The sequence below is a fragment of the Stegodyphus dumicola genome, chromosome 2, assembly GCF_044657685.1.
Source record: "Stegodyphus dumicola isolate Sdum_Otavi_A_Nest chromosome 2, ASM4465768v1".
Taxonomy (NCBI): Eukaryota; Metazoa; Arthropoda; class Arachnida; order Araneae; family Eresidae; genus Stegodyphus; species Stegodyphus dumicola.
In genome coordinates, this window is record NC_140769.1 from 6,365,576 (window position 1) to 6,392,351 (window position 26,776).

At 31.5% G+C, this 26,776-nt stretch overlaps 1 protein-coding gene across 1 annotated transcript in view; it reads right to left on the minus strand.

Annotated features, from left to right (window-relative positions):
• Window positions 1–394: 394 nt before the first annotated feature.
• Cks30A (Cyclin-dependent kinase subunit 30A) overlaps window positions 395–26,776 on the minus strand; it is a 39,140-nt gene continuing 12,758 nt past the window's right edge. Inside the window, exons 2-3 of the mRNA XM_085810415.1 lie at window positions 18,572–18,699; window positions 395–1,254 (exon numbers count right to left, since the gene is read on the minus strand). Coding sequence (XP_085666541.1) covers window positions 1,175–1,254; window positions 18,572–18,699 — 208 coding nt within the window. The 3' untranslated portion in view covers window positions 395–1,174. The remainder of the gene's footprint in view (window positions 1,255–18,571; window positions 18,700–26,776) is intronic.

A 26,776-nucleotide genomic window follows, 5' to 3' on the forward strand; every position in this document is an offset into this window, starting at 1 on the left:
TCTTTGTAATGAATATTTTTATTCCACAAACTTGTTTACACCAGTTTAAAATAAGCATGAATGTGCTCAAGTCGGAATTTTGACAGTGCTCCCTGCATCAACCCTTTTTTAAATCAGCCATCAATGTTATAAGAGAGTATGCAGTTTTCACTTGTTATGGCTCCCACAGCCAATTTTCCTTATCAATGAATATTGTTATATCAAGCATTACTTACATTTAAATGGATCTCATTGTCTAACAGTTTTTCTATTAATATTTTGAACAAAAATTTCCCCAAAAGTGTACTCTATTAAATAGAAATAAATAAATAAAAAAGGCTCAGTATATATATATATTTTTTATTTTCAGCCTAAACACTTAGGCTTTATTTAAATCACACTTTTATTGAAAAATAAAAAGACCTTATTGTGTAATTCATAATTTTATTAATTTAACATCAAATTCCATTTATCAATTTTTTACTTATTACACTGAATAACTGCAGTTACTGATGAAACAATAAATAATATACTAAGCCAACACAAGAATAATATTGATTTTTCTTAAATTCAAATTTGATACAATTTTGTATAAGAAAATAAAGCACTGAATAAAAAAAAAAAAAAAACAGAAACAAAACAATTTATTTTATACAAAGTACTTAACTAACAATAGGTTAAATGAAAATCAGATGAATGATGAGGACATTGACTGCTTTTATTATAATTTAGAGCCCTATTAAACACATGAAATATTTTAAAAACTTGTACTTTATGTTGCGTACTTAGTATTAAAAAAAAGTACTAACATAAGCATTAACTTTGTGCTTAAGAAAAATTGACATTGCTTATAAAATAGTTTGAAAAATTCAAGCAAACAATATCTACAAATCAATTGAAAGTTTAAAAAGAATAAATTCTTTAAAATGTGTACTTTGTCCAAAATATGAAGTTAGAGACATCTCTTATTTCATAAATATTACCTGCATGCTTTAGATGTAATGCTTTTATTTATAGCTCATGACTAAAATACTTCTTTATAAGAAATTTTAGTAATGTCCCCATCTAAGCCAAAGACGGAAAATACATTTTCATGCGAACTTCACAGAGTTCACTTTTCAGAATCTCCAGCAAAACTATACAATATGTACAAATATTTCTTATACTCCAGATATGTGCACATTTATATTAATTTTCACATGTCACTTATTGCCTGTTCTTCCTGGCTGGGAGCTGGGCCTTGTAAAGGTCGACGAAAAAGCAAGATATGAGGTTCTGAAATGAAAATAATTTTTCCTCAAAACATTGGACAGTAAATTGAAAAGCATACTCGAAATTTAGAACTCTATTAACAGCTGAGAAGAATAAAAATTTTAAGCTTTTTCAATAGCATAAAATAATATGATACTTTCTTATGTAGTGTGCTATCTATTGTTTTTAGTTAGTTATTATCTTAAGTGATGAATGGTCTCATAAGGGACTGGACAGATTACAATATGATCATTGAATTGTAACCACCAGATTTTTGTAGACAATATAAATATTTAAATAACTGAAATCATACTGAGGAATTTTGAAGCTAAAGATTCTCTACAGCATTTGGAGTACTACATAACAAATACATCCACATTATTGTACGGGAGGAATTAAGAAAATTCATTAATGAAAATGATGACAATTTTTTTACCATACTATGTGACATTTGTACAGTATACAGCCAAACAATTCACAAAAAAAATTCCTTTAAGGATCACTCCTGCTTTTTTTTTATAAAATTGGAAATAATTTAAATTTCATGGAATTAAAAATTTAATACAGTCAAAAGTCTTTAATTCGGACACCCATAATCCGGACCTCAAAGCTTTCTGCGCATGCGCCGCATTGACACATGCGTATAGGCGTTTACGCGTGCGTCTAAGACTTTTACAACTGTGCATATGCGTGTGCGCAAGCGCAGAATACGTTTTCGCGTGCGTGTTTTATGTATAACGGACGGTATAAGCTAAAATTATCTAATTATCTATTTCAGTTAATGTTGATGATTGCATTGTTCCTTAATCTTCGAATTGGATCCGGCTTATAATTTTTTGCAGACTGTAAGAGCAATTTTATAAAAGTAAACTTGAACTTTCGATTATGTCAAATACAATTTCCTATGCTGGAGCTCCCAAAGGATCTACAAAACGAAAGTATGTTTCGATGTCCATCAAACAAAAAGTGGAATTGCTGCAAAAAAATGGATAAAGACATGAAGAAGGTGACAGAGAGTTTAGTGAAAACGAAAAAATTTCGATTGACAAGTTAGTTGGTATTCTCGGCACATCAATTACGGGACTTGAACAGCAGAACTTTGTAACTGAACAAGAAATTATGTCTGTTTATAGAATTAAAGAGAAAGTATTATCACATAAAACGAAGCAACTTAAACAACTTACATTGAAAGAAATGTTTAATAAAGTAAACAAATAAATATTAAGCTTTTTTTTTTTTTTTTGTAAATTTCGATACCCTTTAGATCAATTTAGATAATTGTTCTTTATTTCATAAATTACGGTTTCATATTTTTAATTTTAGAATTTCTGCATGCCATCTTACGAGATTTAAACTGATGATCTATAATCCGGAATCGCCGAAGTCCCGACGAGTCCGGATTAACGACTTTTGACTGTAGGATATTATTTTACACAATGATTTTTATTGATGTATTCTTAATTGCTTGTATTTATCTTTATATTTAAAAACAGCATCCTATCTAAGAACTAAATAAATAAGTAAAAGCAGTAGATCACATACTGTATCATTACCCTTTCTTATAATATCATTTTCCAAAATTACTCACCAATGGTAACTGTGAATTGGTTTTTAAAAAAAAAATACCTACTTTTGTATCTTATAGGTACTGTAATTTTCATACACAATAATAAAAAGAAGCATTTTGTTTTATTTTAAAAGAAGCATATTTACATTTTTTCAGCAGGCTGTATTATTTGGTTAAATATAAAGCATGGAAATAAATGTGTACTCAAACACGTCTCAGTTGACTATTGCTATCTGTACACACGTATCCTTCCTATAGGACGATAGGGTTAAGTACCTAGAAAATAGCGTTTTATCCGAGATTGACAACCAATATAAAACAAGATCGGTTCCAAGAACCTTTAAAAACAAAATATTTTTTAATGGCTCTCGCTGTTTTCTTATTTAAATTTAGAATATTTGCTATGTGAAATGCCTTTTCTCCTCTTAACAAACTTGCATTTGATTTATTCAATGAAATAAATTTTCTTTTAAAAGTTGTCTTTTTACTTTCAGACGTAGTTTAGAATTGAAATATTTAATTTTGTAATAGTTACTCCTAACAATCATAAAGTAAATTAGTAACACATACTGAAAACTTTTTTTTTAAAGTTTCTCGAAAATTACAACTATACAATCCACGAACTGAACTCTTGGGGCACCATATATATGTATAATCTTTATTTTGGTCATAACTTAATTCCAAAAGAATGCAGATATTCCCAGAATTTATTTTATTTTTGCATTTATAAATAAATAGGTTGCATTACACATGATGGTTTAGTATTAACTTAATTTTGTAAATGTTTTGAATAAAAGTCGTGTTAACAAAGTATGTACACACGCAGATTATTATAAGAGGTTTTACCTATATTCATCAACGTACTAAAATGAAACCGAGTTGCCATGCTAAACCATGGTTTCTGTAACTTTTGTGCAAGAGCAAAACTGTGTTGTAGAAAACATATTATAAGATGGATACCTGCACTTGGAAACAAGCCAAAAACACATCAGTTCTACTGAATATTGAAACTGAGGGTTCTAATTATCAGAAAGTACTGATAATTTTGTTGTCATACGTATTAAGATAATGAAAGCTATTAATGTTACAAATTACATTCTTTTGAAAAGTGCACAATTATGCATGCCATATACTAACAAGAACACCATAAGTCTATACATATGTAATAACTTTGAAGAGAAAATGGAGATACTTGCAATTATGGCTGATAGAACGGTTGACAAAACAATGCTTTTGTTATAGACAAAATTTTTTAATAAAGGCAGATAAAATTGGCATTAAACATGTCCATTCTTAAATGAAATTTTACATTTTAATATCTGAAGAAAGTGCAGCTGCAAAGAGCAAACTTAGAAGGCAGTGATGCGAGAGAAGGGATACAACATATCTAATGATTTAATTCAGCTTATTATTTAATTTTACATTTTTATTTACAAGTGGGAAATTATTATTGCTTGAAGCATTATGTAAGAATCATATGAGAAGCATTAATGTTGAAATGATGTACGAGGGGTGATCCAAAAAAAAAGTTTACAAGGCAAATGAAAAAGTATTTATTAACAATAGAAACAAGATACAAATGGGAATCAAGTGACACATCTGGCCTTCACTTTTCCACATAGTCGCCAAACCTGTTTAGGCATTTGTCAGAATGTTCGACCAACTTGTTTATCCCGTCTTGGTAGTAATCGGGGCCCTGCTCATTGAGCCATTTCTTGGCAGCTGTTTTCACTGCATCATCTGAGGTGAACCGTGTTCCGGATAAGTACAGCTTCAACGCCGGAAAAATGAAATAGTCACTTGGAGCCAAATTGGGATTGTATGGGAAGTGATTCCAGACCTCTCACTTGAACCTTTGCAGCAATTCCTGAGTCTGACGAGCTGTATAGGGCCTGGCATTGTCATGCAGAAGAATGACGCCTCTGCTCAGTAATCCAGGCCGTTTGCGTCGGATGGCTTTACGCAATTTCTTTAAGGTGGCACAATAACGATCGGCCTTAATGGTATGGCCACGCTCCAAATACTCATTTAGGATAACACCAGTCGTATCCCAGAAAACGGTTGGCATCACTTTACCAGCAGAGGGTGTGACCTTAAACTTCTTCCTTGTCGGTGATCCAGCGTGTTTCCACTCCATCCTGGCTCTTTTGGATGTGGGGATGAAGTGATGAAGCCATGTTTCATCACCAGTAATGATGCGATCAATGAAGTGTTGGCCGTCTGAATGGTATCGCTGAAGAAATGTGAGGCTGCACATCATTCGAGTGGTCTTATGCTCCAAGGACAACGCACGTGGAACCCACTGGGCACAAACTTTGGAATATCGCAACTCAATGGTTACGATAGGCCGAACGTTACCATAACCCAGGTCCAACTCTGAGGCAATCTCGCACACGATTACTCGTCGATCCCTTTGGATGATTTCTTCAACACGTGCCGTGTTGATATCCGTCCTTGAAGAACTTGGACGGCCGCTCGCTTCCATATTGTGGTTTTCCACATGCTCCCTGCCCGCTTGATAAGAACGACACCAGTTCGCTACCTGTTGTCTACTCATTGCTTTGTCCCCGTATACCTCAATAATTTATCTGTGAATTTCGGATGCGGCCACATTCTTGGCTCATAAGAATCGAATTACGGCTCGCACCTATATGTGACACCACTTTTCTAGACGTCGTACCATTACTGTCGCTCTTAAGTGTTTGCGTACTGACGCTACTTACTCGTAGAACCGCTGTAGGACAACTAGCGCCATCTGTCAACCACCCTGGGTGGAAATATTTGCTCCACAATTATTGCGTTTCAAATGCTTCTGCTTGTAAACTTTTTTTGGATCAACCTACATATTTTGTTTGTACTCTTCTTCAAGTGCCTTGTATGCAGATGTATATCTCTTTTTTGCATTTTATAAATGTCGTCTGCTCAGCCGGGGCTGAGGCTTGGTAGCTAGTGGTTGACTTCTGCCGAGTTAGTAATCAATTCTGCATGGATATATCTATACCTTGGTCGGAAGCCAACTCAGCGGTTTACCTCCCATAACCACTATAACGTCTGGGCTGCGTGTACCTAGCTAACATACGAATAAAAAGAAAATGTTAACAGTGAGTTTGGAACATTACTATGCTATATAAAAAGGACAGAATTTATAAGTATCATGTATAAAAAAGCCAGTTTGAGGACTTTTTAAGTCCAAAGAGGCAATTTGCCCTGAAGGACAATTAATTTTGTTTTGGCATTTTGCATTGGTTCACTATAAATGTCCCTGTGTTCCATAGGATAAGGCCATCTGAAAGCCCTAATTTGAATTTGAAATTTGTTTTATTATCAATTTCTTATTTTGTAACAATTTAACAAATTTTTATTAGCAAACTCAACGATTTCAAAGAGAGCAATGGCAGCACTGTACGAAAAAATTCAGCGAGAGAGACTGTTCATCGTAAATTCTAAAGCTTGCTCATTTTAAAATTAATTTGCGATATCGTTGCTGAATCGAATTTTATGGTTTAAGTGGAAAGAACATGATATTAATAAATAAAAGTAACACACAAAACGTTAGAGAAACGCCCCTTTGGGAGTAATGTAAAAGCTGAAGGCTTTCAGATTTTTTCTTCCCCCCCCCCCAATTGACTGCAAAACAAATATGTATATTTAAAGACAAAAACTTGCCGGGCAGTTGATAGTAACAAATATAGAAGGGGAAAAAAGCATACAATATGCTTAGACAACTCATTTCTGTGCACTACATTTTTTGCTGGCATAGAAAGAAATAAAATAGTTAGTACAATAATACACAGACATGCCATTCTAAAGATACTGAAACTATTATAAATACAGAAATTGTAGCAATAATGGAAATGAGGACCTGATTATATTTGCTTAAACGTTTCTATATACATATAATTAAAACCAAGGGGTAAAATGAGTTGTAAACCAAACTTAAGGAATTTAATTTATACTTGATAATATTCATATGATAAATCTCCGTGTCTGTGTGGTGTCATTTTCTGCAAGAAAAGCAGTTGTAACTTGGAATTACGGATTGTATAGATAATGAACTCATGCTCGAGAAAGAAATTCAGAGAACATCCGTTTTTTTAAAAAAAAACTTCCTTGTTCGAAAAGCGATTATGCAATTATAAAAATCCATCGTAAATGTCTTTCGTTTTTCCGAATAATGCAATTATTACATTTCAAATGCTTCTGCTTGTAAACTTTTTTTTTTTTTTTTTTTTTTTTTTTTGGATCAACCTACGTAGTTTAGAGAGACATTTTAAACAATTAATAATTTAAAGGTCAGAAATGGAGAATAGTCAAATGAATATGAAGAGTCACTTTTTTTTTTTAAAATTTTACATATATATTTAAAAGTTGAGATCAATAAGTACAGTAAATAAATTTCTGGTATACAGTATAGTTGGTGCTATTAGCCGAGAGTCGTCAGTGAAGCTTGAAGTCTGTCAGTTACATAGTACATGAAGCTAAGTTGTTATCCAAACATGCAGTTTATGTGTATGCATTGTGGATATAATGTATAATGCATCAATGCTGTTACTGGTGAAATGAGGCAATGTATGAACATGAAATATTGTTTCATACTTAGAAAAATGTCAATGGAATGATACATCACGCTGTGCCAGGTGTATGGAAACAGCACTTTATCAGAAAAGTGTGTGCATGAGTGATACAAGCACTTCCTCATCAAGTGGGATAGTGTAAAAGATGTCCAATGACCAGGCAGGCCCGTGACGTCATGCTCTGAGAAAATTTGCCTGATCAAAGATTATCAGTTGGAGGTTTAAATGATGATAGAGACCACAGGAGCGTCACATAGGAGGACAGCTTATGCAAATGTAACCAAAAAGTTGGGTAAGCATAAACTGTGTGCACACTTAATGCCTCACGACTTGATCACAATCAGAAATTAAAGAGAAGAGAGGCATGTAGAGACTGTCATCAAAGTGGATAGTGACTCCACCTTGAAATTCATCAAGGCAAGGGCAAGATTACACCTGTTGTTGATTTATCATATCCCTATCAGTTAAATGATTTAGAGTGAGTATTTAAAGCCTGCCCTTTTAAAATAAAACAAAATTTATTATTAATTTGTTAGTATTGAAATTGAAGTTTCTTGTTTTGTCAATTTCAATACAAACAAATTAATCAATTGGACTTCCAACATCTCTAAAAAAGTTATTAGTAAGACAATTTTAAATCAAATGCAACATATTAAAAATATTTGTACAGATACAATAGATCTACAATGCAAAATTTTGCTCCTTATTAAAATTCTCAAAAATAATCTAATATCTAATCAATTTATTAACCATTGTCTTAAAAGGGCAGGCATTAAATACTCATCCTAAATCATTTAACATATGATAATTTGTTCCTAAACCTGAGAAGGTGGTATAAGTTGGATGACTATCAGTTGGAGAATTTGTACATAGTGTAAATACAAAATTGTTTATAACGTAGAAAGCTTATTGTTTTCAGACTTTTCTTATGCTGTTACTAAAAAAATGAGCCTATTTCATAATCTTTAATCTGTCAAATAGCTCGTTGACAGTAAAAATTACTTTTTTCCTTTTCTAATTTTCCTCCTCGTTCCGACACGACAATTAGCCAGATATTAATTAATTTCCATTCACTAGTTAGTATATTTAAAAATTTAACAGACATTTTCACTCACATAAGAACTCCGCAACAAACGTCCCTCCCCTGTCCTGTAATAATTCTAACCGCTGCCGATAACAGAATTTCGGACAACCCCTTCCGAGTAAGACACAGAAGAGACCACTTTACAGACATCTCACTAGAAAGAACGTAAGTTTAATGCATTTTCTGGCCTTTTATATATTCACGTACATTTAACATTTTACTTTCTTATTATATATATATTTCAATTTTTATTTGATTTGTTTTTGCAAAGATAGCATTGTTATGTTTCTTAATTTTTTCATGTTTATTTCAATTACTTTGAGTTCTATTTCATAACTCCAATTAAGATTGTTATGTTTATTTTTATAAAAATAGTCTTGAATTAACATGCATAAAAGCGAAGGTGTTGGGAAACATTTACTCAAGTATCTTGTAAATTTTACTACATGAATTGCTTTTCACTCAAATTTTATAAAGAATCTTGTATTAGCAAAAATGCTTCATTCAGAATGAGTTCTTTGGTATTCTACTTTGGTTATAAATCCCATCACTTCACGGAACTACAATATTTACCTAACTTAAATGCCAGTTTGGCATCATCATTCTTACTTGAGTAAAAGACAAAATACCTTTGCATTTATTAATTATTGTTCATTGAACGGGAGTTTCTTTGTTTCCCTTGAAAAGTCAACTAATTTCCGATCAATAGCAATAATTACTTGTTTTTAATTGTTAATTTCTTTTTCAAAGGTTGAAAGTTTGTTATTCATGATTTAAATTCAAGTCCCCGTAAAACGCTTTTTTCATAATTTACATTCAAGTTACTTTAAAACACAATTTTCGGAATTAAACTTCCTACATATGGGTTCCCTCTTTTTTGATACTTCTACTAAATTTATATTAGAAGATAATATAATCAATATTTCTTTAATATATATATATATATATATAATTTGCTATTTAGAGCATAACTCTAGATACGTTTTCAGACATAGATATAGCACATTCTGCGCAGTATCTTTATCTAAACATATCTTGCTCAACACAGTATTTTAGCATAGAAAAGAGCATTTTTAGTATGTATATGTCTCTAGATCACCAATTTGAGGTAATTCAATCATTTTTTAAAAATTGAACAAAGTGTTTGTAGAAAAAAATTTAATTTAATGCCACTATTCTTTGACAGCACTTTAATTTTGAGTGTGAACTTATTTAGCCTCAAAAGTGGCCAAGAGATTAAGCCCTGTGAATATACGGAGTTTGTTTCAGGTTTAATCTAAGGCGAACTGCTGGTTGCATGTTTGGTTTACTTGGTTTTTCCCATGAGAGAGTTTCCTTCAGATAGTCCTCCATAAGGGCATCCCTCAAACACACAGCTGCTGGGTGCTTTGTCATATTACACTAACCTAGGAGTAAATTAACTTCTTTGTTTTCATGCCAGCGTCAGTTTACAAATAGAATCCTTTAAAAAAAAAAAAAAATCACTGGTTTCAAAAATTTTTATAGTTAAAAGATAAAGGCATCATGATTTCAATGAATGAGAAAGTGAGTGAGTATTCAGAAGAAAAATGTAATGAAAAGATACCGTTTACTTACAACAAATACCGGAGAAAATAAATGCAGTTCAAATATTAACAGGGTTCGCACACATTTCTGCAAACGGAAATTAAGTACTTTCAAGGACCATTAATGAAAAAAATTAAGGACCTATGACTAAATGGGAACTGAATAAATTCAATTAAAAATATTATCTAAGCCTGAATTTCACTTTTGTAACATCATTCTAAAAATAAAATAGATCCCTAAGTAGTATGCATTATTACTAAACATGAATTAATAAACATAATTATTAATAAGTTTGAGAATAAAATAAACTTTATGCAATTTATCAAGTATCATTGAATATTTTACACTTATAATAGTTGGTCATATTTGAAAGAAGATAAGTTACATTTACGTTTTACTAACAGTTAGCTTTATGTTGAATTTTTTTACATCTCATTTCGTCACATACTTGGTCAGTCTAGAGTTTTAGTAGCAGGCAGATTTTATGTCAAACGGCATAGGTTAAAATGAAAAGTAAGATCATAATCAGCATGATTCAGAACAAAAGACTGAATGTTGTCACTGCTGCTGCTTGTCTAGAGAGAAACCTGCTGATTAGAACAAACCTGAAAGGCCTGATATAGGCATGGTTGGCAAGAGTTGAAAGTTAGTCAGGCTCCGTTTGACGCAGTTAGTGTCGTAGCTTCATGTAGAGTTCGAGGGGTTGTAACCCAGTTAATATACTTTAAGGTTCCAATAAGGCATTAAAGCACCAGAGGTGATAAGTTGTTTTGTATTATTTTAAGTCTCAGTAGATGCAAAGAATAAGTTTTACTTGAATTGTTATATTTTCATATTTTATCTTGTGACCATAGTGAGTATTATTGAAAGGCAATAACTGGCTTTAATATGTAGAGATAATTTTTAAGGGTATGCAGTTAGTTATAAATAATTAAGTATTTGATAATCTTAGTCATTATGGATTCACACATAACACTATTAAATTTTATTTTTTAACAATATTTGTTAAAAAAGCCCTGTTAAAATAAAAATCTAATAAAATTTCACAGTTTAAAATACATGTAATTTATGACATCGATTCTTAAACAATATTAGAATAATTACATATTAAAAGCTAAACAATTATGTTTTGTAACAACAACACTCAAGAAAATATTTATCCGTCATTTTAATTCAAAGCTTTCCCAGACATTTTGGTTAGCTTATACAATTTCCTTTTCTTTAAGCATCTTTTCTAACAATTAGAGATTTGTTTCAATATGCAAACCAATGCTCTCCCTAGTTTCTGCGTGCTTTATCTACTAACTTGTCAACCTCTCCACAATGTACCTATGAGGGTTTACCTGATCTGATAAAAGTTATATAGTCCAAAACCACCGACAGACGTGAAGCATATTACTGCTGTGTCTAAAAGTAACTGCAATATCAGACAAAGGTTTAAATAAGCCTTTTATTTAAAAAGAACTTAGAACATAAAGGCAAGTTCTGATGCTAACAAAATCAATTACAGCTCACGGTGACAAAATTAAACACGAACAGTCTAATTCAAACTAAAAATGTATAGTGGTCAAAGATTATACAATTTAATTTTAATATAATCTGGCTCAGTAACTCTATCATATGAGGAAATAGAAATGGGAAATTATAGTAAAGGCTGAAATCATAAACAATTGGGTAATTTACATAATAATAATTGCATATATCTTTGAAGAATAATTTCTTTATATACTCAGTTTCTTTCTTCAACATGTTTCCTTTCCATTTAAAAATTTTTGGATTTAATTAACGATTTCTGTTATTCTAAAAAACACTAAATGCATTTAGAACATTGAGAAAATGCGGCTAATTTTATTTTAGTAATATGAACACTCAGAAGAAATATGAAATAGATATGGTAAAGGCTGGTTAAAGAGCTGATGTGACAGAATTTTTAGAATTTAGTGACAAACCGAACAACAAAATCTAGAAATGGCAAAACTTTTAGAAATTAGAGCAGGCATTGGAAGCAGAATTTAGAAAGGCACTACGCAGCAGAATTTAGGATCCACAGAATTTATTACATCAGGTGGGAAATGCCTAGTGCCAGCTATGTGTATGATGCATTAAGACATATTAGATGAATGTTTTAAATTATAGGTTTCTTTATTAATAAAATTTTCAATTTCTTTATTAATAAAAATAATTTAATAATATTATAATAAATAAAAGTCATAAAAAATAATAAATAAAAGTCAATTTCTTTATTAATAAAAAAATCCCTTTCTATAATGCCTGCCGATGTGATTAGAATACAAGCATTTTTGATATTTTCCATGCTTGTGTCTAGTGAAAAGTAGAGAAAATAAAGGGAAGATTAACATGTTAAGATTCTAGTATCGGAAGTAAAACATTCAAATATTATGTTTTCATTGTTCTTCCAGACGTTCTCCAAAAAGTAAGAAATTCATTGCAAACTTTCTGTAAAATACATCAATTACGTGTTGAAACCATGGAGACATTTTTCATTTTGTCACATATTTCTCGAATCTCCAAGAATTGTGGGTCTATAAATCTTGCCTTCAAATCCTTCTAAACTTTCCAAGCTGCAATATCTAAAATCCCAAAGAAAAATTATCCCTACCAATTCTGTAACAGCAAAAAGGCAGAAATAATTTGGGGGGGGGGAAGAAAAGAAAAGAAAAGAGGGAAAAGTGTAAAATTAATTTTATAGAGAAAATTAATGCATATTCTGAGACAATTACACGGGGAAAACTCTTACTATGAAAAAATTAAAAAGAAGACATTTTTAATTAATTACATAGCTCATTTTGCTTTTGCTAAGAGCTGTTTCGTAAACTGTGCTTTATAGCATTATACCTTGTTTATTTTTAAGATTCAAAATATTGTATAATAAGTTGCCAAAATGAAACTTTATAATATGACAGCGAAAAATACAAATGTTTTATTTTAATGTTATTTTTTAAATATAATTTCAGTATATTACCATTATTTTAATGAAATAAATCAATGTTAGGATGTTTAAAAAAAACGTCGAAAAATTCCTAAATTTTGGAATTAATTATCTATAGAAAGTGATCTCAAAATCTCCAAAATGTTGAAAAATCGCCAAATTTAGAACCGTTTAATAAACAAATTCCCATCCCCGAAAGCGAAAAGTTGTTTAAAAGCTCTTTATTAGAGAAAATGAATTTCAAAATGCTTATGTTTCATTTCTTGCTTAGAAACTCAAGTATGCCATCAGTTATATTAGAAATAGAAACAAATTATAACTCATGAACCCATTCAACAGATAACCATATATACATCAGTCAATCGCCAAAAACATTCCTCCAAAATGCTAATTCACACTCAAAATGGCAGTCGTAAAACAGACAGAAATTTCAGATGATTGAAATTAAGGACCTTCTGCTGATTTTGGCCAAAATTAAGGACTTTTAAGGACCAAAAAACGATTCCAAAAAATCTAAGGACTTTTAAGGACCGTACGAACCCTGTATTAAGAAACGTTTTTCTAAAGTGTGATTAATTATGTCACAGAAAGTTTTTTTTTGCTGGACATTTCCCCATAGGAATTATATAAAAATCAAATGTTACGTTAAATGATCTTATTTAAAATTGTATGGCTCTTCAGATCGGACTTTTAGAAATTAACAAACATTCTAACTACTTAAAACACTGCGTTCAATCCACTTGTAAAAAATAAGAATCATACTACGATACTCAACAAAGTATATCTTAGTAACAACAGTTGCGATGAAAGAATTTTTAGGTTCACTAATTTCCTTAATACGGTACAAAGTCTGTAATCCAGACATCCATTATCCGGACCTCAAAGCCACAAACTTTTTTGTATGCTTTATGCATGCGCGTGCATGTCCCATAAATTGCTTCTCACAAGTTTCACCACCTGAAATAATTCAAAGTATCTCTGCTGCTGATAACAGAATTTCGGACACCCCCCTTTCTGAGTAAGACACAGAAGAAAACACTTTATAGACATCCCACTAGAAAGAACGTAAGTTAATGCATTTTCTGACCTTTTATATCTTCATGTACATTTCACATTTTACTTTCTTATTATATATATTTCATAAATTGCTTTTCACTCAAAATTTATAAAGAATCTTGTATTAGCAAAAATGCTTCATTCAGAATGAGCTCTTTGGTATTCTACTTTGGTTATAAATCCCATCACTTCACGGAACTACAATTTTTACCTAACTTAATTTGCCAGTTTGGCATCATCATTCTTACTTGAGTAAAAGACGAAACACCTTTGCATTTATTAATTATTGTTCATTGAATGGGAGTTGCTTTGTTTCCCTTGAAAAGTCAACTAATTTCCGATCAATAGCAATAATTACTTGTTTTTAATTGTTAATTTCTTTTTCAAAGTTTGAAATTTTGTTATTCATGATTTAAATTCAAGTCCCCGTAAAACGTTTTTTTTTTTTTTTTTTTTTTTTTCTCATAATTTACATCCAAATTACTTTAAAACATAATTTGCGGCATTTAACTTCCTACATATGGGTTCCCTCTTTTTTGATACTTCTACTAAATTTATATTAGGAGATAATATAATCAATAGTTCTTTAGTAAATTTATATACACACACACACTGGTGGATAAAATTGAGATGGAACACCTTTTCCCATATACCTTGAGAAATACTGGATAGAAATAAATGGAATTGGGTATGGTTATAGTTTATTGTATGGCAATAATGTGTACTAAACAACAATGAAAATGCCATTCATTAGTATGAGTTATGACCAAGAGTTCAATGTATCCAAACATGAGGTTGAAAGATGGCAGTGAAACTGTGGCTAGTATGGTGTGTGTGGTCGCCTCTGACGGACAGTCAACATGCACAACATGCTGTTAACTAAAGAATTGAGGAGTGTCTGTGGAAGTAGCACTCACTCCTTCACCAGAACAGTTTTTAACTCCTGAATGGTTCTGGATGGGGGTCGGCAATTTGTAATACCCTTCCCATGAACATTTCAAGCATGTTTAATAGTAGTAAGGTCAGGAGATTTGACTGGCCAATTCAATCGGTGAGTATATCGCTTTTTAGATAGTTATCAACCAAGTGGGCCCTATGTGGTCGTGCATTGTCGTCCATAAAAATGAATTCTGGGCCAACAGCAGACCTGCAAAGTTGCAAATAAGATTTTAAGATCTCCTGCCTGTACCTCTGGCCATTCGTGGAACCAGTGTCAAAGACATGGAGTGGTATGTGGGCATCTCACATGATCCCCACCCAGACAATTACTATATTGGTTCGCTTCCATGATGTTGCTGGGATGATATCGGGTCCCAGGCAGGGTTGCTGGAGTGACTAAAAACAGGTTGACTCCGACTCCAGATTTTGTTGGACAATTTGAATTTGAAATGAAATTAAAATGAATTGAAAAAAATTAATGACAAGCTGAGTTATTATTATTTTTATTTATGAACTGTATACATTAATAGATAGTTATTTTCTATTTTATTGACATACAGTAAGACCCCGCTTAACGCTGTTTCGTTTAGTGCTGTTTCGGTTTAGCGCTCTTTTATTTCAACCCGGGGATTCTCCGAAATTGTGCGCAGCGCTAGGTTTCCAAATAACATATCCGAAACAGTGTAGTTGTGTTTCTTGCTTTGTGGACGCACTTTTATCATTTGAAACATTTGTTGACATTATTGTAAGTTTAAATTTGTATAATACTATAACGATTAATACAGTGACAAATATTATGATCTTTAGTTTTTATCATGGGTGATAATAAAAAACAAGAAAAGAAAGCAACCAGAAAAAGCATTTCACTGGAAACTCAAATGCAAGTGATTAGAAGATTAGATTCTGGTGAACGTCAATCTCAAATTAGTGCTGCATTTGATTTTGGCAACTTCAACAATAAGGACAGTTCTTAAGAATAAAGAAAAAATACTGTCATCGGCAACTGCAACTAGAATTACCCGTTCTAGAAATAACATTATAGAGGAAATGGAAAAACGACTGTCTATATGGATTGACGACGAAATTGAACGCAATATGCCATTAAGCCAATCTATCATAATGCCTTCGTGACAAAAAGGCAGAAAATTGGAAACCCAGAATAGACTGAATGATCTGACTGAGAATTTTATTTGTTTTTAAAAGTATATGCGTTTATATTGTTTTTATTTTTGTAAGAAATAAATGTTTGATTTTATTTTTATTAAAAAAACATTATTAAATTTAATGCCTAACCATTTTTTATCCGTCTTCCCCTAACCCCATTATTTACATGTTAAGATAGCCTCGCTTAGCGCTGTTTCGCATTACGCTCTACTTCGATGGAACGTATCCCCCGTGTTAAGCGGGGTCTTACTGTATAAATAAATAAATATAAGGGAGGAGGATGGATGTGATATTTGCCATTAGTGATTAAACTGATTCATTTAGTTACAAATCTCACTGGCAAATTTAGGTAAGCAGCAATAGCAGCAAAAACTCCTAAAATTGATGCCATTCTTGGGAAGCGAGCAGGAAAAGGAGCAATTATTGATCAAGCAACATGATAAGGAAGTTCATATTTGATGATAAAGATGTTTTTAGAATTAAGAACTTTTTCAGGAGATGTAGATAACCCTAATGTTTCTCTAACAGAAAGACTGTGGAACGATCTTGCAGAATTGGAAACTCTTCTTTCTATACAATATATATAGCCACAAAAATGCTGCAATCTGAAGAACTTACAGGAGGCGAGAATAGAAGAATGGGATGTTTGTTCTTTCTGAAATGGAGGGTTTATTGCAGAAGGAATCATTTCTTCAATGAAGAAAAGAGAAACTACTTTGCTAGACAATGAGATCTTGCTGGGTTTAATATATGGAGATCCGAAACACCGAATTTTCTTGGTTAACAATTGGATGAACAAATTAAAAAAGGCAAAGAAAGTCATCTATGAACTTTCATTAAGAATGAAATTATTCTCAGAACAATTGGAGAATTCGAATCAGGACAGTCAAACTGCAGACATTGCAACTGAATCTGTATCATCCTTTTCTAGCGATGAATTAGACTTTGAGAAATATTTTTGGATAATATTGAAAAGGCTAAGGCAAAGCGAATAAAAATAAAGAAACAAGAGCCTTTAGATATAAAAATGAAAAAATACAAGCATATACGATAAGATTTCTATACGGACTTTGAAGAAATAGAGAAATATGATTGCACTTGCAAAGACACCTCTTTCAGAACTTATAAAAATCAATCCTGAAAGGTTAAAAGAAGAGCCCTAACAGTAACAACTCTTCCTCCTACTCAAGTTAGTCTGGAAAGACTCTTCTCAGCTCTGAAGTTTATCAAATTGGATCTATGGATCTAAAATAAGGTTGTAGATTGAATCTGGACTTATCCATGAAGACAGTGTTAACCCGATGAAGATGTGCTCAGTGTTGACTTTGTATGCACCATTGGTAAATGTTCTCTTTCGAGGGAGGGATTGAGTAGGATGTAAATAGCCGGCTTTCTGACATAGAGTCCTGTCTCAGGAACCTTCTGGCAACTTTCTTCATTGAAATTGATGTTCCTGTGGCAGTAGTGAGGTCATGAGACCGTTGTTTGATGGTAGACATCATTTGGTACTTGGCTGAAAGTACCCAAAACTGGTAGTCATAGGTCATTGTGGCTCTCGGCGAACCTTGTCTTGGTTTTTTGGACACTGGCCTGCTGTTATTAAACTGATTCCACAAATTAGAGATGACACTTGGCATTACATCCAGTTCTCATGCAACCCGAGTTTGAAACTGCTTTGCCTTAAGCCTAGCCATAATTCTCCATCTCATACCTTTGTCTAAGCGATGATGTGTACTCATTTTACCTAAAAAACAGCAGAAAACAAGACGATTATTCAAGAAAGATAATAAAAATCACTTCTGTGTTACAGAGCGGAATGAACTGAGCAGCTGGACGCAGACATTTATACTTCCTGCTGGCATAGTGACGCCCACAGGAATACATAAACTCACCTCAGTGACACCAGCACCACAGTGACATTTTATGACAACAAACTGCTCAGCTTTTGTGTGGTATTTTAAGAGAAATGTGGGAAAATATTTTCCATCTGTTAATTTGTCCACCAGTGTATATGCAGGGTACATAGAAAAGTCTCTTTAACCTGAAAATTCTAGCGAATGGGGAGAGCTACAGCTATGCAAGTGAGGTAACAGTATAGTAAAGAGACTATGCTTGACTTAATGCAAACAACAGCATGCATTTTAGCCCTTCAATCTTACATCATATGTCATACCTCCCCCAAATAGCTCTGCTGTAACTCATGTCTAGTTAGTGCTGCAGTTTCACAGAATAGCATAAAAATATATATTTACAAATTACAAAAAGGCAGGATAATTTTTAATTTTATCATGGAGTTATTAAGTACCAAATTTATTTATACACCTACAACTGACTTGTAATTTTAACTTGAAACATAATCATCTGAAAATACTGTTTCATGTATCTCAAGGATATTAAGATTCTGTAAAATGGAAAAATTCTTAATGGTACATTTAACTTACCAGGATCATGAATCATATAATGGATCCATCCCTGACTCTGCTGAACTCCAAGACTTCTCCATTCATTTTCAGTCATCAAGTGAGTTTTTGGTATCAATTTTGCTATTTCTTTTGGAACAATAACATGCCTAGAATAGTTTTTAAGGCTTATTAAAAACACACAGTATACATTTAAAATGGTGAAAACTCAATAAAAAGACTTTGGTTTTGATTTCAATATTATTAATTGTTTTCTTTGAAATATGTTAAGCATAAACACTAGAGTTAAATATTTTGGAAAATGTACATACACTGCCATGTAATTTGACTGTCTAATTTGTAGTGATCCCTGATCGCACACAACAGGATGCTAATTGCCATTTTGACAAGCACTTAAACCGTAAACTAGAAAAATGTTTATCTGATGGATAAACTAGAAAAGCACAGGGAATTTGGATAAACATTTTAGTTTTTAAATTTTTTTTAGAAAGAAATGCTTATGAAAATTAATTAGAAAGTGCTACATAGTATTGCAGAAAGTATTATAAAGCATTAAATTAGAAAGTATTAGAATAATGGATTGATTTAAGAAGTAGTTAAATATTCTGGAAAGTTCTAAAAAACTTTTTAACACATCAGCATCTTTTTATGCTTAATGCCAAACAACATACACAAGAAATTTATATCCTTGTAGTTTCTTGTATTTTTTAATAAAAATTAAATAATTCTTCTTATGAAAATAATTTTTCAATCAACTAAGTGAGTGGAAAAGCAAATACTCGTACTACTTTCATAGAAATTTTGTGTTTATGTATAATGTTTCAGAATTTTTTCTTAAAATCTGTGAATATCTTACTAGTACAGTCAAAAGTCGTTAATACGGACACCCGTAATCCGGACCTCAAAGCTACAAACTTTCTGCGCATGCGTCAACGCATAATGCATTCACGCATGCGCATAAGCGTTTACACATGCGCGTAATACCTTTATGCATGCGCGTTTAATGTATAACGGACAGTATAAGCTAAGCTAAAATTATCTAATTATCTATTTCAGTTAATGTTGCAGATTGCGTTGTTCCTTAATCTTCGAATTAGATCCGGCTTATTATTTTTTGCAGACTGTTAGACCAATTTTATAAAAGTAAGCTTGAACTTTCGATTATGTCAAATAGAATTTCAGATGCTGGATACTGCCAAAGGATCAACAAAACGAAAGCATGTTTCGATGTCCATCAAACAAAAAGTGGAATTGCTGCAAAAAATGGGTAAAGGCATATCCTTGTTTCTCTAACGATTCCGAAATCTGTTTATCAATTTCATGCTGCTCTGCTGGGGGGGATGTTGCGGCACGCAATGAACTGGCAGTTAATCTGTCAGCACTATCCTTATCTTCAGGGCAGATGTTTTTATTTTATTTGGCTCATAATTCCTTACTAAATGTAGTATTTCATCTCGATGTACTCCGTCTTTGATATGATTTAAATCAAATTCCTCGTCATTATAATTCGCTTCCGATAGTGAAGAAAGTGAAACAGATGTTATTGAAAACGAAAAAATTTCGATTGACAAATTAGTCGGTATTCTAGACACAGCAATTATAGGACTTGAACAACGGAACTTTGTAACTGAACAAGAAATTATGTCTGTTTATAAAATTAAAGAGAAAGTATTATCACATAAAACGAAGCAACTTAAACAACTTACATTGAAAGAAATGTTTAATAAAGTAAACAAATAAATATTAAGTTTTTTTTTTTTTTTATGTTGATACCCTTTAGATCATAATTGTTCTTTATTTCATAAATTACGGTTTCATATTTTTAATTTTATAATTTCTGCATGCCCTCTTACCAGATTTAAACTGATGATCTATAATCTGGAATCGCCGAAGTCCCGGCGAGTCCGGATTAACGACTTTTGAATGTATCTGGAAATACAAATATGGTAATATTACCAAAAAGAGTTGTAGAAATAAAATAAAAAAATAATTAAAATTTTTTAGCCTGTATATTTAAAATTACCAATGTCTTAAATTCGAAACCCTTTGTGGTAGAAACCAGAAATATTCTGGAACTAGCAAATGAAAGAAATAAAAGGAAAAGAAATTGGTCACCAAATAAAAAGAGAAAAAATATAATCTAAATGGTTATATTAATAAATTATTTAACATATTTATTTGTTACACAATAATTTAAATTATTATTTTATTATAGGATTATTAGATTAATATTTTATTATATGATGATTTAAAGTATCTAACATATACCAACATTTATTATTTAAGTAAGTTTTGCAGGAAAATAAAACTGTACAGCAAAAAAAAAAAAAAAAAAAAAAAAAAAAAAAAAAAAAAAAAAAAATTGCTGAGCTGTACAGCATATGCATGCGTCATTTATCTTTCTTCAGTTAGCGAAAAATTTCTACATTTTTCACAGCCAGGTATGCTTACAGTTTTCAATTTTCTGTCATCAGAAAAAAACATTTTTTCTACACACACACACAAAAAAAAAAAAAAAAAAAAAAAAAGAGGTACTTTACCCCCCCCCAAAGAATTTGTAAAAATTGTATGTTGGATATAGTACTCTGTTACTGTAACTGTATATTGGAGGGGGGGGGGAACTTTTGGCCACTAAAAAATTACATTTTTGGCATATATTTATATGTATTCTGTGTTGCATATATATTTTATAACTTATTGTTCTAACTGTTGCACATTTCTATAAATGCATCTCATGTGTAGTTTATAGGTAAAAGCTACTTATAAGGGGAAAGTTGGAGATGTTTTCCTAAAAAATCGTCAAACTATCAATATTCATCATTACTCGGCAAACATTATCAGCATATAAAAAGCAAACAATTAAAAATACAAATTTGAATTCTGAAATAAGTATTACATGATTTATTAAACATTATACATACTACAGGATGGGCCAAAATTCATTAAGGGGTTTTAACATGTAATATTTTCCATGACAATGAGATGAATGTGAATGTGTCTTCTGATTGCTGTAATGGAAGTATGGTAAAAAATTCGGTACTTTTCCGTTTGGCCGGCGCAAATCTCGCCAAGCAGACTTTATTGGCGACAACATACAGTATACACATAAAAATATTTAAAAAAAATGTTAGTTCTAAGAATTCTTTTTTTGAAGGCATAAACATTTTAATATCGCTTAAAATTTTATAAAAAGCCAATAAATAAAGACAATAAATTTGTAAAAAGACATTAAGAATTTATTATGCTTTCATGGTTCAACATCCTGATTCGCCAGTTCATATCACGTGACCCCAAGCGATCTCATTCACATAAACTACTCTACAAAAATCTAATGCTCTCAGTAATTATCTACATTAATTTCAAGTTAAATCTTAATTTGGAACAGAAGCTTAAATGCAAGAAATATTTCAATTCTTACGAATAGCTTACTCAGAAATTATGTAAAGCTGCAGTGCTTTACTTCGCTAATGCATTCTCGTTAGGATTGATGAATTTAACCCTTGACTTTACCTTTTCTATATTTTCGGCTTCGGGTAAGCGCTGTGATTGCATCCTGATTGACTTAATTACCGAAAACAACCTTAGACATAAAACTGAACAATCTGATAAAAATTCTATGTAATTATATGCCACTATTGAAAGAAACAATCAATATGATAAGAAAAAGCTGCAACTTGTTTTGAAAATGAGGCGTAAAAGGAATATTCCGTTCCAGCGAGAATTTTCCGTTTGGCATCGGTTGTACCATTATTGGCGACTTTATCGCTTGCGCCGGCAAAACGGAAAAGTACCAAAAATTCTAATCACCATTTTCCTCTTATGCTGCAGATTGTATAAAGCAGACTGCCAGGAAGTAAGAGATGGAAAAATTTCCAGTTGTACACAGAACAAAAGTTGTTATTATATTAAAATAAAATATTAAAGTTATTATTAACCGCTTCCCTTACACATTTTTTTGAAAAAAATTGCAAAAAATCATCACATTTTTTTTTTATTTTATTATTAAATACTAGGAAACGAAACAAAACAAAAAATATAGGATTTAAGTTGAATTTTTAATTTTTTACAGGTGTAAAAGCATTTAGTTTTTATATTAGTTTACTATGCCGAGTTATCTCGGGCAAATAAAAAAAATTAAATATTAGTCGTTGTATGAGAGTTTTTGAAACAAGGGACAACACAAAGTGATATCTAACATTCTATACACTGGTATCTGGTCTCTTCTCTTACTGGCTTACCTCTGGAATTTCTTTTGCGGGAGCACAGAGGACACTGTCTCATTGGATTTGATTTTTTTTCAGTAACAGGAATAACATCTGGAAAATGCCTTGAGGTTATAATCAATATTTGAAAAATCATCGCTTTCGCTTTCTTGCATCATCGCCATTTTACTTTTTTCAACGCAACTATCATTCTTTATACATTACTAATCCACAAGCCGACGTATACTAGACAATAGGGAAAACACGTGACCAGTCCCGCCCAAAAAAAAAAAAAAAAAAAAAAAAAAAAAAAAAAAAACGCAAAACCATCTGCCAATAAAAGCTGAATATTTCCTTTCATTTCCTCCAAGCCGAGTGAAACCGTGATAAAACAAATTGTACTGACAAATCCTGCTTTGCCCAGTTTTCTCGGGATAATAATTAACTGCAATATATACGAACCCGGGATAATCAGGCGGTTAATATTTCATAAAATGGAGGTAAATTGTCATAATACAGAGAGGATATTGCCACCAATTTCATGCTGTATGCACGTTCTGAATTAGCGATTAGTCGTTTGGCTGGATGTTTCAGAGAGCATGGTTTGATAGCTGATTTCCTGCGATTCAGAGGACCATACTCGGCATGAACACAGCAATTGAAGGGATTCAGTCCACTTTCCAGTATTTCTTGAAAAAATTAAAAAACGTTCATTACAGTGTTTTACAGAAAAATTAACTTGAAGACTTTTAAATTTCAATGGAACTTTTAATTTGAATTTATTGTTAAAATGCTATCTATAAGATTTTTTACTTTAACCCTCTGAGCATTATGACTGGCTTTATCCGGTCATCAGAAACTTTGCTACTTGGCATACATTAGCTTATAATTTAAAATGTTTTGCTTTATTACTTTCCTTAATATTGTAAAAATCATCTTAACAAATGTAAGTTTATGAAAATAAAGACTAAATTAAGTTATCATGCAAACTCAATTAATAAATGCTGTTAAAATACCGGTCTTCATGACGGATCTAAAATCCTGTGCCGCTCAGAGGGTTAAAAAATTATTTATATCAAATTTCAAGACATTTTTCCACCATTGTATTTTTCCTTTCTTTTGCTACTGCTGTAATGTTTTCTTCTAAAAAGGCTTTTCTGTTGACAAACCTTTTTCTCTTTGAAGGAGGGGAATATGTAAGATAAAAAAATATGTGAATCAAAACTATAATTTAAACTAACAGTCTTTAATTCTTCCTTTCAGTTCTAAAAATCGTAATAACTTCACTCAATTGAGTATTTCTACATCATTCCATTTTGCATGGCCTGCGCAGTGCTGATGATGCAATGATCAGAAACTGAAACTACCACCTTAAATCAAAACTTTTTTCTTTGTGTGCTTCTGTCTTGCTTAACTATGCACTTTAGCTTTTCTTTCTGCTCTGCTTGGACGTAATTTTGCTACGCCCATTTTCAAAAAGAAAACGGTGGAGCGATAGAGAAGCCTTTTTGAGAGAAAAAACATTAGAGCAGCAAAATATGAGAAATATAATTTTGAATTTAATAATAATTTTAAGCACTATATTCTTTAAAAATAATTGCACATTTTTGAAGTCCTATTAAGATTTGAGTCCAATCTGTAAAAAATGCTTGTTTCTGCAACATTCACATCACAATTTTGATACTTCAGGGAAGGATTTCAAAACATTTTTACACATATCACAATTATAAAAATTTTACATACCCATTAATAATTACCAATAATCACAAATCTTAAAATTTTACACCATAATAATTTTCACATTTATAACTAATATTTTAACACTTGTAATAGCATGATTGAAATAATGGTTTTTACTTTTATTACTACATTTTACAATTTTATTTTATTACACAAACTGGAAGAACCCACAGCTTTCTTGTAATACACACATCCAGCTATTTGTGCAAAACCATTTAAAAATGACTCGTATTTTTCATGAGTGGTTAAGGGTTGCTTTGGCAGTTGCTTATAAAAGCCTCCGTTCCTTGTTTAAAGGAAATTAGACTTTTTGAACTGCTACATTCCATTTATAAAAAAAAAAAAAAAAAAAAAAAGTTATTTGAAAAAAATAAAAATCTTATATAAAATTTAAATAAAGTGGGAGCCTCCAAAGTTTATATTATATGAGAAGGGTAAAAGGAAGAATTAGGCAGAGGTAAAACACAGGCCTCTGTTTCTGAACCAGTACTCTCTCAACATACTTTACATATGAATATGTGTGAAGTGAAATAAATCTTAAACTTAAGCCTCCTATGCAAATTATTACAAGAATGGAACATAGAAAAATTCTGAATACTGTGGCAAGAGTCCTATTGAAGAGTTGCCATAATGATACAACACTGGAGGTAAATAAAAGCTAGCCATATGTGCCGCTTCAGTCATTTTCAACTTGAGGGTTTTATATCCAAGAAATATCAGATTTACCCTTAAGAGTCACATTTTGGAAAGCTCAACAGAAAATGACAAGAGAATTTAAAAGTATTCCAAAGACTGACTAAGCGTGAAAGCATCATATGTGTTATAAAATTATATCAGCATATCAATAGATAGATATATAAAAGGTGTGACAAATTGTACCTTTCAAATATTCACCAACATAAGTTATTATTTTGTTCATATTTTATTTTTATCTTTGAATAATGCATGCTGAATTTCATTTTTTGACGTGTTTGTAACTGCACGATTTTTTAGTAGTTAGGTTCTGGCAACAGTAAAATAATGCTAAGTCTGTTCTATTCTTTTTAATTTTAAGAGAAATTGATTTTTTTTTTTTTTTTTTAGTTTTAAGAAGAGAAGGCATCTTTTTGTGATATTTAAAGATGCAGACATTGAGTTTCAATGTGCTTATGTCTAATAAATGTGTTTTATTAAACAACATTGAGTTTTAATGAAACCTTATTGACTTTGGAGTATTTTTGAGATGCAATTATTTGTCAACTGGCATCCGGAAGAAAGGATTGGAACTGCAACTAAAAGTAAGCAATTTGTTTTCATTATTTTTAAGTATGGAAGCTTTAAAACCAGCATGTAAGCAACATCGTATTTTCTAAATCGTGTAATGAATTTGATCAAAGAGAAAATAATTCATGTGACGAAGAAAAAATTTTAGAATTAAGGGTTATTCAAGAAAAATCAAAATGAATGATTTCAGCTGAAAACGATTTTAAACAAGAGCTATTTAAACAAGTTATTGATGGGAAAATTATCGAAAAAAGAGGTTGGTGAGTCAATCATACTTAGATAGATGGAAAAAGTTAGAATATAAGATGAATAAATTATTAAAAGCGTCAGAACAGAAAACTGGTTTACATATAGGATGTCCGTCAATTTCGCAAATTCCTAATACAATGTTATATTATCCCAAGATAAAATTACCAACATTTAATGGTGATTTAAAAAATTGGCTTAATTTTTGGGGACAATTTAAGAAAATTGATAAGGACCCTAATATTGATAACCAAGATAAATTTACATATTTATCCCAGGCCTTGTAACTAGGTTCTGTTGCAGAAGAATTAATTAAAAGTTTTCCACCAAAGTTATGAGAAAGCTGTAAAACAATTACATTCGCGTTTTGGAAAGGATAAACTGTTAATTCAAGTTTATGTAAGAGATTTATTGGCTTTAATACTTCTAAAGCAAAACCAGGGTGGTCTTTAAGATAACTTAAGATAAACGAAATCGCGTTGCTGCTTTCTCTGCCTGAGACATGGAAATTGAGTAATGAAATGTAATGAGAAATCGAGTTGCGTACTATATGGGAAAAGACATCATGTACTTCTATGCAGAAATATAGATAAAGTAAGTGAACAACCTTCTAATAAAAAGGAAACTGAGTCTATTAAAACTGATCTAGGGAGAGATCATGCACTTGCTAATGTATCAAGAGCACCTAATGTTATGTTACAAACATTAACTCTGATTTTAAGATGCAATGGTAAAAAGCGTAAAGCCCGAGCCATTATTAAGTTTGAACCTCATT